Below are 12,007 nucleotides of genomic sequence, written 5' to 3'. Positions count from 1 at the left end.
TCTTTCAGCAGAGAATAAGCAAGTATATCATTTGGGTATTCCCAAAATCACGACAGGTTTGCTCATCTCAGAGCAAGAAAGAGAAGGTTTTGCATTTGAATTGAAAAATTATTGATTTTTTTTAAAATAACAACAATAAATTGGTTTTCATATTCTAATATAACTTCATTGTGTCAATTATTATTACGTATAAATTTGCACTTACAGTTTATATACATTTTGAGGATACACGGTTCCTACTTAATTCAATTTCTTCTCTTGATGATGCTTCACTTTCGATGAGAAGTATGCATTTGGATACAAGTGCATAATCAGACTAAACTGGGACCCCCTTGCCCAATGCATTTCACATAAGGGCACACAACAAATTGTGACCTCCACTGTTTTGCTTCAGCAGTAGAACGACATCGTGTGTCTTCAAAACCATTCTGCTGTACTGCTCAAACATGCCATGTACAAATCGGTAGTCTTCGTGCTTTTTTGCAGGACTATACCTGGGAAAACCATGGATTCTCCCTTGTGAACAGGCTTTATTCCGACATTGGACATCTCCTGGATGAGAAGTTCCGAATGGTCTATAGCCTCACGTACAACACTATGGCCACGCATGAAGATGTTGACACAACCATGTTAAGAAGAGCTTTATTTAATTATGTTCACTGTATGTTTGGAATCAGGTATGTCACCAACTGATCTGGCTAAATAAGTGCACTTCTGGAGATATTCTGTAATTGGGGCGCTGCTTCAGGTTCAGAATGCAGCTACGGCTTATATTAAAGAGGCTTGCATGTCCTTGGTTTCAGGAATGAAGTTGGGGGCTAGGATTGGACCAGTGGTTGCATTTTGCTTAGCGCAAGCCTAAGCATTCACAGTAGCATGTTTCAAGTGGAAGGGAGAAAGAGTGGATAAAAGGGTAAAATCATTTGTCTTCCCTCCATCCTGTAAGGTGTTTACAGTATTTATCAGCATAAATATGGGGACAATATGGGTGAGGTTGGGGTGGACTAAGTATTCTTAAACCAAGCACAACAGTGAATTTAGACACACTCGTGCAACATGTGTTCTGGAATCAAAGACCCTCGAGTGATTTCTCTAGGGTGCATCTAAAAATCTGTTAGCCAGTTATTTGGAAATTAATTGAACAGTAATCCTCTGGGTTTCCCTTAGCTGTTCAAAATGACTTCCAGGAAGCCAAAGGGCTGTGCAATCCATTTCCACCATAGAAATGTGTGTGTGTGTTCAGGATGGGAGTCATGGTTGTCATCATCTGAAGCCCGTCAAATGTACAGTGTGAATTGGGCCCCAAGAATCTACAAGGGTGTAAATTATATTCAAATCAATTTAGCACATTATTCTTTGTGGCTTCTGTGCAGTTCCAAATGTGGGTTCTGCTGACTACTGGAAGAGCTGTACAGGTCAGCCACCTGTCTTGCCCCCCTTCCTTCTGCAAATCTAGTTGAACAATACCAGCCTGACTTTAGGAGACGTATCATCTTACCTTCAGGCAGATTTACCCCAGCATATGCTTTTTAAAAACAATTGTGCAGAAGAAAGGTGTTCTCTTTAAAGATGTGCATGCTCAGAAAAGAGAGATTCAGGCCGGCTTAATCTTGCTTAGGTATGATGACTACGATTATGGAGAAGTTAATCAGTTACTTGAACGGAGCCTGAAGGTTTACATTAAGACAGTGACCTGCTACCCAGAGCGAACTACCAAGCGCATGTACGATAGCTACTGGCGCCAGTTCAAGCACTCGGAGAAGGTGAGTGTCTCATTGATAGATGCATGAACCAGTGTCTATGTGTAAACAGGGGAAATGGCATTGTTAAGAAGGGAAGCTTCCATAGCCATTAATCCAAAGTTCATATTGCATTAATGTGAAGTTCTGCACTGCACAGCCACCAAGAGCGAAACTTTCGGGTTGCCACATCACACTACTATGAAACACCCTGGGAAAATGAACACATTGGATTCTGTTGAATACTCACACACCCACACTCCCACACACCCACACACACCGGCATGACAAAGTAGTACAAAAGATTGTCTCTGCGATGGCTTGTTCACATGTGCAAGTCACTGCTGGATGCTGCAGTCTGATGAGTGGTAAACCCATTTATCACAATCTCAACTTGGGAACGATAAAGCTGAAAGAAGTATAAATGCCCTTCGGTCGACTTCATGGTGAACTACGGCATTTATGTATTTTTGAAAGATGCCATCATCATCTTTTGTTTGAATCTTTCCTGCAGGTCCACGTGAACCTTCTCCTGATGGAAGCGCGCATGCAGGCGGAACTCCTTTACGCCCTCCGTGCCATTACGCGCCACTTGACCTGAACGCCGTTGCAAGCGTGTGAAGAAAGCTTCCAAACAGATGTGCAGAAACACCTGCCTGTGGTGTAGCATCAGGTTATTGGATTCTCTAGTGTCAAAAGCTGAAGCCGCCTTCCTAGCGGTGGTTAACGTGCAATGATCTATATATTTCCCCCCCTGTTTTCTTGATGCTTAACATTACTAACGATAGCAAAAATAGCACTGAGGAACACTACTTCTTAAGTTGTTTCCAGTTGGAGTATTGGTCACAAACCCTAAAACGGTTTGTTATATTTGATTCTTTTGCTATTTCTTCTCACACTCGGAAGAAAAACACTTGTTGGTGCATCTTCTGAGATTCTGTTCCTACCCACTTTTTCCTGCAAATGGAATCCAGAGCGAAGGATTTTATTTTATTTTCTCCTTTTAGTTCTTTCTAGAATATTAATGCAGCTTTCCTGAATCCAGTATGTGCTGTGTTTAAACTGAAGTGCTCAACTGGCTTATTCTTAGAGTTTTCTTAGAATTTTAGTACTTTGGCAGTAGTTTGGAGGCTGTGTGAAAGCTGATGCAACTATTGTCTGCCTTTTTTTTTTAATGTGAAAAAAACTGCTGCGAATCCTGCAGCGTGCTACTGAGACACAGCATTCAAATGCTTTTTTTTTCTGAACGAAGAGGGTTTTCTACCATATCCATTTCAACTGTACATAATCAGTTCAGGGATTGCATTCTTCTGTGTTGCCTACAATTGCTCTTTCTGCTGACCCGAATGATGCTTGAATGGTACTTACTGCCCAGCCAGCAAGCCAGTTTAACTTGGGATATCTGAACTTGTAGAAGTTTGACTTTAAGAGTTTTTTTAAAAAAAGTTTTGAAATCCAGGTTCGTCCTTAACTGGTTCATTGATCTGGTGGTAATGTGATGCGTGCAAATCCAGCACACGCACGCGCACATGCTGTCTGATCAATGAAACCAAAAAGCAATCTGCAAGAGCACATTCTCTTAAAACTGTAAAGAGCTGCCTTGTGCTGAATCAGGCCACTGGTCTGTCTGTCCTGGTCCTCCAAAGTTGTGGGGAGAAGTCTTTCCCAGCCCTCTTACCTGAGATGGTTTTAACTGGAGATGGCAGGGATTGAGCCCAGGACCTTTTGCATGCAGAGCATGTATTAGTCGCTTAGCTAGATTTCCCCCTCCCCTGAAAGCTTTGCTTGTACGACACTGTCTTTTACTGAGTCAGACTTGTCTGTTCTGACCAGCAGTGATTCCTTGAGGTCTTGGGTCAAGATCGTCCCTAACCTTTAACTTAAAGTGTTGGAGACTGCACCTGGGACCCTTCTACAAACAAAGAATGTGCTTTGCCCCCGAGTTGCAGTCTCGTTTTGCTCCACTGTCATCCCCCCACCCCACTTCTTAATTCAAGGGTAATTATATCAGTGTTCAGCTTAAGCTTTGGGGAAATCGATTCCCATCAAATATTTTTCAGAACGCTCTGCAATATTTTCAAGCTAAGAATCATGTTTCTCTACGTTGACATGAGTGAACAAAGGAAGTGCAATATTGAGCAGAAGAGCGAGCCTTTCCTTAACCAAGTCGCTGCTGAAATGTCCCGCTCAACATGGCCGCAGTGAAAAATGGCTTCTCCTTCCCAGACTTTGGTAGTGTTTGCTGCGAACAATCGGCTCCTACTCGAGCACCAAAGCGTTGGTTTAATCAGATGTCCCCAAGCCCTTCTACACCTTCCTTCTAGCGGGGGAGACCCCATGCAAGCTCCATAGTAATGAACGGAGGAGGTGCCAGAGCAGTGGTGGGCCGATTGGCTTGTGCCCACGGGCAGATGTCATTGTTGGGAAAGAGAAGTGAGCAGCCAAGAGAGTCTGTCCTTGCATTGCTTGACTACACTGATTACGTTTTCCCTTCAGGGCACAAATGTCTTGGTTTTTAGAGCTTTACCTTCCTGCATTCATGATCCAGTGAAGTGCCTAAAGAGAAGCCAGAAAGACAAGACATGATAGAGACTTTCACGTGACTGGCTTGCTTCAGGAAAAGCTAGTCTCAACTGAGTCCCCTTGAAATCAACACTGCTTAGGCCCAGCAGGGCTTGGAGACCACCCCTTTGTGTCCCACTGCCAGTATCTGGGATCCAGGGAAGGAACCTTAACTTGCCCTCAAGCCTTTTGGGTAGTCTATAAAGCGATTTAAGCCCCAGTCTTTTCCTCTCTTTTGATTTTTACAAGACTCAGTTGTGACTAACTTCTGCTGAATTGAGATTGATGTCAGATTTTGTGTCCCCCTTAATATTTATTTTTACCTGCTTTTATACACATTGGAAATGAATGAGATGGACCTTCATTCCAGTAGGCTGTAGAAAGCAATATAGAATAAGCTTGTACATTGAAGACTTCTGCAGTGGTTTCTTTCATGAGAGCAATTTTGGAAAGTAAAAGAGGGGGTAGAGGAACTAAAGTTTGGATGTGGTTATTTTGTTGGGTTTATTTTAATTTTAAAAAAATTACTTGATCCTTCTCTCTCTTAACGGCTGTGATGTTGTGTGATTGTCCTGCGACACACACACCCCTTGGCTGCTGAAATTTTTTTTTGTTGCTTTGAAGAGACGTAACCTTCTGCGCTTGGAATTGCAGGCTGTTTTGACGTGGAAACTCTCCCAGACGATATTGACACTACAGATTCATATTGTCTGCATGTGTTGCTCCTCTTAAAGAAGTCTGGGAATTGCAGTTTGGGAATAGTGCTGAGGGCTTTCTCTTAAAAGACACCCCCAAACACACACTTCCCAAACCAGTTCAGCTTCCCAGGAAACCATTGAAATATGTTGGAGTCAGTAGTGTGTCTATATGTCCTTGGAAGGAAATGACTACATTGATGACAAGTTACTGAATGAGCGACGCATTGCTGCCGAGGATGAATGGTAGCTCACTGCTGTGTCTGTGCATGTGAGAAACCGGGAGGGAGGGTGTGTGTGTGTGTGTGTGTGTGTGTGTGTGTGTGTGTTTTAAAAAGCCGAATCAAAATCCAGATAAAGTTAAGCGTTTTGAAGGATGGCGTTGGATTTGACAAGCGCATTCAGCCATCTGCAACTGTGGTCTGCAATGGGGATGGGTTGTGCAAATGCTGCCTGCAACTTACCTTTATGGGTTGTGTTGGCATGACATCATTGCAGAAGCTGGAAGTGCACTGCTTTGACCCCTGTCCTGTCCAAAGCCTGGTTGATTTCAGTGGAAGAGTTTGAGGGCTCCATTGGAGACTCCCTGGGACTTTTAAGACGCTTAACCCTGGCTGGATTTGAATTGCAGCGAGGTGCTGACAAGTCTCCACCAAACACCTCCCTGGTGATTGTGGGAGGGGGAAGAAGCAACTTTTGCCAGGGGAACTTCTGCCCCTTTCTTTCTTTCTTTTCCCCTTTGCTGTTGTTCCAGGCACTTTTTTGCATGCTGCAGAGAAAAGCCAGGCAGGGCGTGGATGCAGGGAAATCGGCTGGGGAAGGACTGAGCCCTCTGGCCCCACGGCTCTTCAGATATAACATCTGTCTTCACCTTTAGAGGTAGAGACATAAACAGACTTTGCATGTAACTGTAAGAGCTTAAACGTTTTCTTCAGAGCAGTCGTGGCTTTTCTTCTTAACAGGGAGGCTGGTGTTCCAATTGCAGAAGCATTAGTGCCTTTTCTTGTAGACTTTTTTATTGTTCGAACTGAATAGTCATCTCAGTGAGAGGCAACTAGATTTTAAATCAATAAGACTGTTGGTTTCTCTCTCTCTCTCTCTCTCTCTCTCTCTCTCTCTTTTTCTCCCTTCTGTGAAATATATATAAAGTGAATCCATTAACAGGAGCGTAAACTTGATTTCACATGATTTCAGACCTACATGTGGTATCCAAGGTTGGGACCTGCTGTTTTGAAAACCAGTTTGTGTTTTTTCCTTAGAAATAGAATGGCAAACTTGAATGTTAACAAAATGTTTCAAGGTGATAATGTTTGATTCAAGAGTAGACATTTTATGTGGTCATGATCTGGTGCATAGCTTTATATACTCAAATGTGATGGGGTTGTGTGTGTGTATGTGTGTGTGTGTGTGTGTGTACGTGTGTGTGTGTGTGTGTTTTTAAATGCTGACGTTCAGAGTAGCATCCAAGTGAATACGATTGTACTTCTTTGCTTGACATATACCCCTTAAGCTCACAGATGTGCCAAATTAAAAAATGTGCAAAATCTATTTTTTTATAAAATAGCACATGTGAATGAATCGTCAAACTTCATGGATGTCAAAAATGTATATCATTCTTTCGCAGTGTAGGCATAGTTGGGGGTTTGTTTTTCGTTTTTGTTTTGCTTCTTCTAGTATGGCTTTGGATTACGTGTCAGCAACTGGCACCCTTGGGCCAAAATCTGTCCTAGTTGTCAACCCAAGGGGCAAAAGAGTGTCATAGGCTGCAGCCATTGGTAGCAGCAGGACTCGGTGGCAAGGGAGTCCCCCAGCAGGCTCTGTGGATTATATGGAAGGATATAAATCCCCAAAGTGGGAGGTGGGACTCAGGCTGCCACTTAGCGCATAAAAAGGCCCCTCAAGTGCTTGTTCATTCCCTCTGCTGTTTTTGTTGTGATTGCAAAAATAAAATATGGCTGCTTCAAGATCTCTTCCCACCCCTCCTTTTTTAGGTGGGGAAACTGCATCAAATTTATTTGGGGTGGGAGACAGATAGGCTCACAGGTGGAATTGCACATACTCGGTAGAGAGAGAGAAGTTTCAAACATGAGCCTGCAAGTGCAGGTGCAGGAAATAGGTGTATGTGTGGGGAAATTCCAGATTCTAGCTCCAGTAAAGAAACAAACAAAAAATAAATAAATCAAGGCATATTGGTCAGGGGCAGGGGATCAGGTCATTACTGCCCAGTTCCAGATCATGTTTACTCTGAAGCAAGTCCCAGTGTGTTCAGATGCCCTAATCAATTCACAGAACTGGCTTGCTTAAATAGTTTGGCGTTTGGTGTGCAGCGGGGTTCTGATTTGCAGCAGCTGCTGGGCTCAAAAGCAAATGGACTGTTATGTGATTTGATGTTAACCAAACAGGTTTCTAGGTTCCCTGCATATTCGGCCTCCCCTCTGCAAGCACAGGCACACATAGCATGGTTACTACTTGAAATTTTGCCCAAGTTCTGATTTGAGGGTCTGATAGGTCATTAGAACCCCCCCCCCCAATCCCATCTTCGTTTGTCCCACACTGGGGTGCAGCTGTTCATCAGTGTCTTAATGTTGTTGGAAGGCGGTTGAATGATACCTTTCTTGGCTACTAGTGCCAATCCACTCTTCTCAACTGAGTCTGCTTCAGTTGGTCATTGATAAATAGCTGGTGCCACTGTGTGAATAGAATGCTGGACTAGATGGGCATTGGACTGATGCCCAGCTCTTGTGTGAAATCCCTTAAACCATGATAGAGACACACTTAACACTCCCTGCGTTGAGGAAGGCATTTACAAACCTCCTGACCAGATTTTTCAAATGAGTATGGTACCTTGCATTGTCGCCTTCTTTGGCGATCATTCACAGCCGATTAAGATTGCCTTGGGTATCATACTATTGGAAATTTGCTTGCTTAAACTGGCCTTCCAGAACTGGCCCATCTTAGTTAAGAGGGTGAAATTCCAACTGACTTTGAACCTTCTTCCCCCGCCCCCCTCAAAAGAACCATTCGGTTTTTTGATATCCCTTGCTGACATTTTAAAAGAGAGCTTCTTTTGTTAGTAAGTGAAGCGTTCTTTGCACAAATAAAACAGAAAATTGAGCCTGCATTATAAAAGGAGCATAGAGTCCCATCATACGAAGAGAGATTTCAACACAAACATTTGCTGAACGGCATGGGGCCATTTTTAATGGAGATTTCTGTCAGAATGCTGTTGTTTGAGTTGGGCCATTTTGGGCTCTGCTTTCTACAGCGCCAGATAAATTTTAAAAGTTTCACATTTCCCCCACAAACCTCTTCTAGATTTGTATGCTCTCAGGTCTATCCTTCGAAAGGTGGAACATGGTCAAAAGGTGCACATCTTATGAGATGGGAAGAATAGAAATCAGAATTGGCATGTGAGGTTCCTGCACAACTGTAAGGATTTCCCACCTCTGTGGAATGTACATTTTCCTCTGTAATTGGAGTGGCAGGACTAAATGAAGAGGCTGCCAGACACCTGCCACAGATGTTTGTTACAAAGCAAGGAAAGCCACAAGTGGATATGGGGGTTTTTTTGTATGCTTGTTTAAGGCACAAGCTCCACAACCCTTAAGGCGCTTCCAGGCAGCCTGTTTGTTGAGCACTCATCCAGATTTGTCTGCAGAGAGATCAGACGACGTATGCTGTTTGTTGAGCCTTCATTCTGATTTGTCTGCAGGGAGGTTAGATGACGATTGTGTCACAGCAAGAGTTATCCCATGCTTAGCAGTGCATTTCTCTGCCACTTCAGTTATTGCAAAAAATAAATAAAAATCTGATCTTTTTGGAAAGCAGGTTTGTTGGACAAGAGCTCTCAATAAACTTCATGAATTTGCCAGCCTGTGATTGAATCCCACCTGAAAATAACAACCGTCTTGAAGTGCCTCTCCTCTGGCTTCCCTGAAATAAACATCTTCCAGACTGAGGCCTTCATTTTCTTAAATAACAACCCTCTGTATAAATTTGGTCACAAATGGGGATCTTCAACCTGTGGGTCCCCAGATGTTGTTAAACTACAACTCCCATCATCCCTAGCTAGCAAGGCCAGAGCTCAGGGATGATGGGAGTTGTAGTCCAACAACATCTGGGGACCCACAGGTTGAGAACCGCTGTTCCAGAGGAAGGCATATGTACTTACCTAAAATTATTTTATTCTGCTGTTACTCTGCTTTTTATTCTGCTCCCAACAGCCTCCCATCCACAGGAATGACCAGCTCCACATCTGCTTAGCTTCAACAGTTCAGCAGCCTCCACAATTATTGTGGAGTTTGGGAAATAAATGAATAAAACTTGCAGAGGCAGTAGAAACCTCAGCTGTATCAGTATTCTGCTCCACGCTATTTTGTCTGAAATGCCAGCCCTCTCCCCTCCTTTCCCCTTAATTCTCTCTTCTGAGCTCACAGTAGAAAGGAGCTCCCTGTTTAAAGAGGTACTCAATTTAACTGAGCGTACAGTAGGCTGAGATACCAAAGCTATGGGCTGACCAGCCAACCATACAAGGGTAGGATCCAGCCCCCAAAGCACCTTTTTCTGCCCCCTCTCTTGGTAGCCCTATCAAATACATTCTGATTAACTTGGGGGGTCAGATGTTTCTTTGTAGTTTCGCTTAGATGGCAGCAAAGCAATTGAATGTCCACCTAGCATTCTGCATAGATTCTCTTGGACTTGTTGCTTGCACATCCCATCCGCAGCCTGAATGACCATCTCGGCACACATGAGCCATTTTTAAATATTTTGTTCAGCTTGGTCATCCACGGGGTGGCAGTGGTACTGAGTGTTCTGGCTCCCAGTGAATGCCTGCAGACTATGGTGACCCATAAGCTGGCCACCCCCTGGTTTACATAATCTTTTAGTCCATGCATGGAGTTCTCTAGGGTAAAAACCAAAATGGTACCTGAACAAATGCAGGGTAGCCAAGCAAATTGACCTTTTATTCTTTTCTTAGTTTGAAGTCCTATATGTAGCATGCTGTGAACGTCTTATCTGGTCTCTGCAAAATAATCAGTATTGATGTTGCTTTAATTCTTTCGGCTTTTTTTTTTTTTTTTTTTTTACACCCCACCCTCCTTTTAAATGTAGTGTCTTTCTAGAAGCTGTGATAGGCCTTTGTGGTCCTTGACTTTGTTACTGTAACTTCTTCTTTTTTAATAAAAAAAAAGTTTGTGAAATGTAGGGCTAACCCGAGTTGGATGGTCCAGTCCTCCAAGGTTGCCCATTTTCAGTTTGTTCGTTCTACATTATGGCTGTACGTAGAATAAGCTTATCGATGATGCAATTTAGGATTCGCACAGCTTTTTTTTTTTTAACGTCCACGTGTATGCATTTTGTACGTGTGTACTGCGGGAGTGGGGAGAGAAAGGTGATGTGTTTTATATTGACTTAAGCTTTTTCGGTTTATTTCTTTTCCCTTTTGTAAAGTAACTGACTCGGTAAAATCCATAGCCACTTAGGACTGTCCATGCTGAACAGACCTTGCTGTAGAGGCAAGATTACTTTCTTTGTAAGTTTCAAATAGTGACACCCCCCCCCCCCAATACCTGGGGAAACGAGCTCATTTTGCACCACGCGAGGGGAAAGGTTGTTTCGAAACTAACTGAGTACAGTGCTAGCTCTTGAGTGGATGTGTTAAGGGGGAATGCAAAAGTCTTTGTGAATGGAGGCGATGGCCTCCCATGATCACCCAGGAAGAACCACCATAGAGGTCTAGACGGGCCAGCAAGGCAGTCCTAACTAAGGCTGAGCTCCATAAGAAGGCGCCAGGCCCATTTCCCTTGCCATGAAGGGATGCAGTTAGCCAAAGACTATCCTGGGAGGGAAAAGGAGTAGGTCAGAAACTCCAAGGGCGGTAGCAACGGACCCGACATGTTTGTGAGAGCTTTCCTTGTGCAGAGAAGCTGACTAAAACAAATACACTATTTCCTTAAGAGTGTATGCAACTCATTCAGCTGACGGTTGCCTTGCCAAGCGACTATTGGTTGCCTATGGCTGGGCTACAATGAATTTAATGGCACTGAAGGGTGGTGGGTTGAGAAGAGGCTAACAGCGTATCTTTAGTACAGCATATATGTCTAGGAGAACTCTTGTTATCTCAGGACAAGTGCAGGATAAAGCTCCTCTGGAGCAACAAAGCATTTCCTACACCCCAGAAATATTTAACTCCAGGAATAGCTGGAGCACTTGGGTGAACCCTAGATCTTGCCCACCCTAAAAGCACCACACCCTCGGGGTGCAAACCCATACACAACATGGGAGTAATCCCCACTGAGCTCACTGGGGGCTTAGCTATGAGTAGACAGGTATAGAGTTGCACTGTGCATGTGTCTCTTGCTGCAGTTGTGTCGATTTTAGGACTTCTTGCGGACAAAACCAAGAGTTCAGCTAGCATTTTTCTGACATCCGTGGTTATTGGACAAGCCTATCCAACTGGATCTGTTTGTGTGACTCTTTTTCTTTCTGTTAAGCTTTTAGTTAACGCAACTTGAATTGTATCTGAACAGATGTGGAAGGAACTTTTTAGCGAGCTGAGACAAAAAGAAAAAAAAACACACCATATTTTTCAATAAAGGAATTTGTGTGTGCATATTATTAACCTGTTAACAGCAATTCATAAAATCTGCACTTTTTATGAGGTTTTGAAAAATTCTATTTATAGGTACGGAACAATGGGGTTTGTTTAAAAACTGTATAGCGTTTATACTTGCTGAAATTTCTTTCATTGTTATCGGTAGGAATTTTATTGGTTCAATAAAAACTGGCGAGAAACCCCACCCCTGTAATGTGGCGTGTCTTTCTTTCTTCAGTTCAGTGGCTCTCTTGGAAGGTGCTTTTGAAATTAATTTTATATATGGATTTGAGAACCGTCACACTGGATCAGAACAAAGGTCCATATAGTCATGAGAACACGAGAAAAGCTTCGCAGGATCAGCCCAAAGGCCCATCTAATAATAATAATAAAAAATCTAACACACCATCCTATTC

General features: G+C 43.2%; 1 protein-coding gene across 1 annotated transcript in view; it reads left to right on the top strand.

The window, feature by feature from the left end:
* Nucleotides 1–8,923, top strand: part of SESN3 (sestrin 3) — a 63,088-nt gene extending 54,165 nt beyond the window's left edge. The window contains exons 8-10 of the mRNA XM_081860512.1: nucleotides 487–677; nucleotides 1,619–1,763; nucleotides 2,254–8,923. Of these exons, the coding sequence (XP_081716638.1) occupies nucleotides 487–677; nucleotides 1,619–1,763; nucleotides 2,254–2,340 (423 nt within the window). The 3' untranslated portion in view covers nucleotides 2,341–8,923. The remainder of the gene's footprint in view (nucleotides 1–486; nucleotides 678–1,618; nucleotides 1,764–2,253) is intronic.
* Nucleotides 8,924–12,007: the final 3,084 nt, after the last annotated feature.

This window comes from Podarcis erhardii (assembly GCF_964252035.2).
Source record: "Podarcis erhardii genome assembly, chromosome: 4".
In the NCBI taxonomy this organism is placed as follows: domain Eukaryota; kingdom Metazoa; phylum Chordata; class Lepidosauria; order Squamata; family Lacertidae; genus Podarcis; species Podarcis erhardii.
This window is presented reverse-complemented; position numbering and strand designations above follow the sequence as displayed.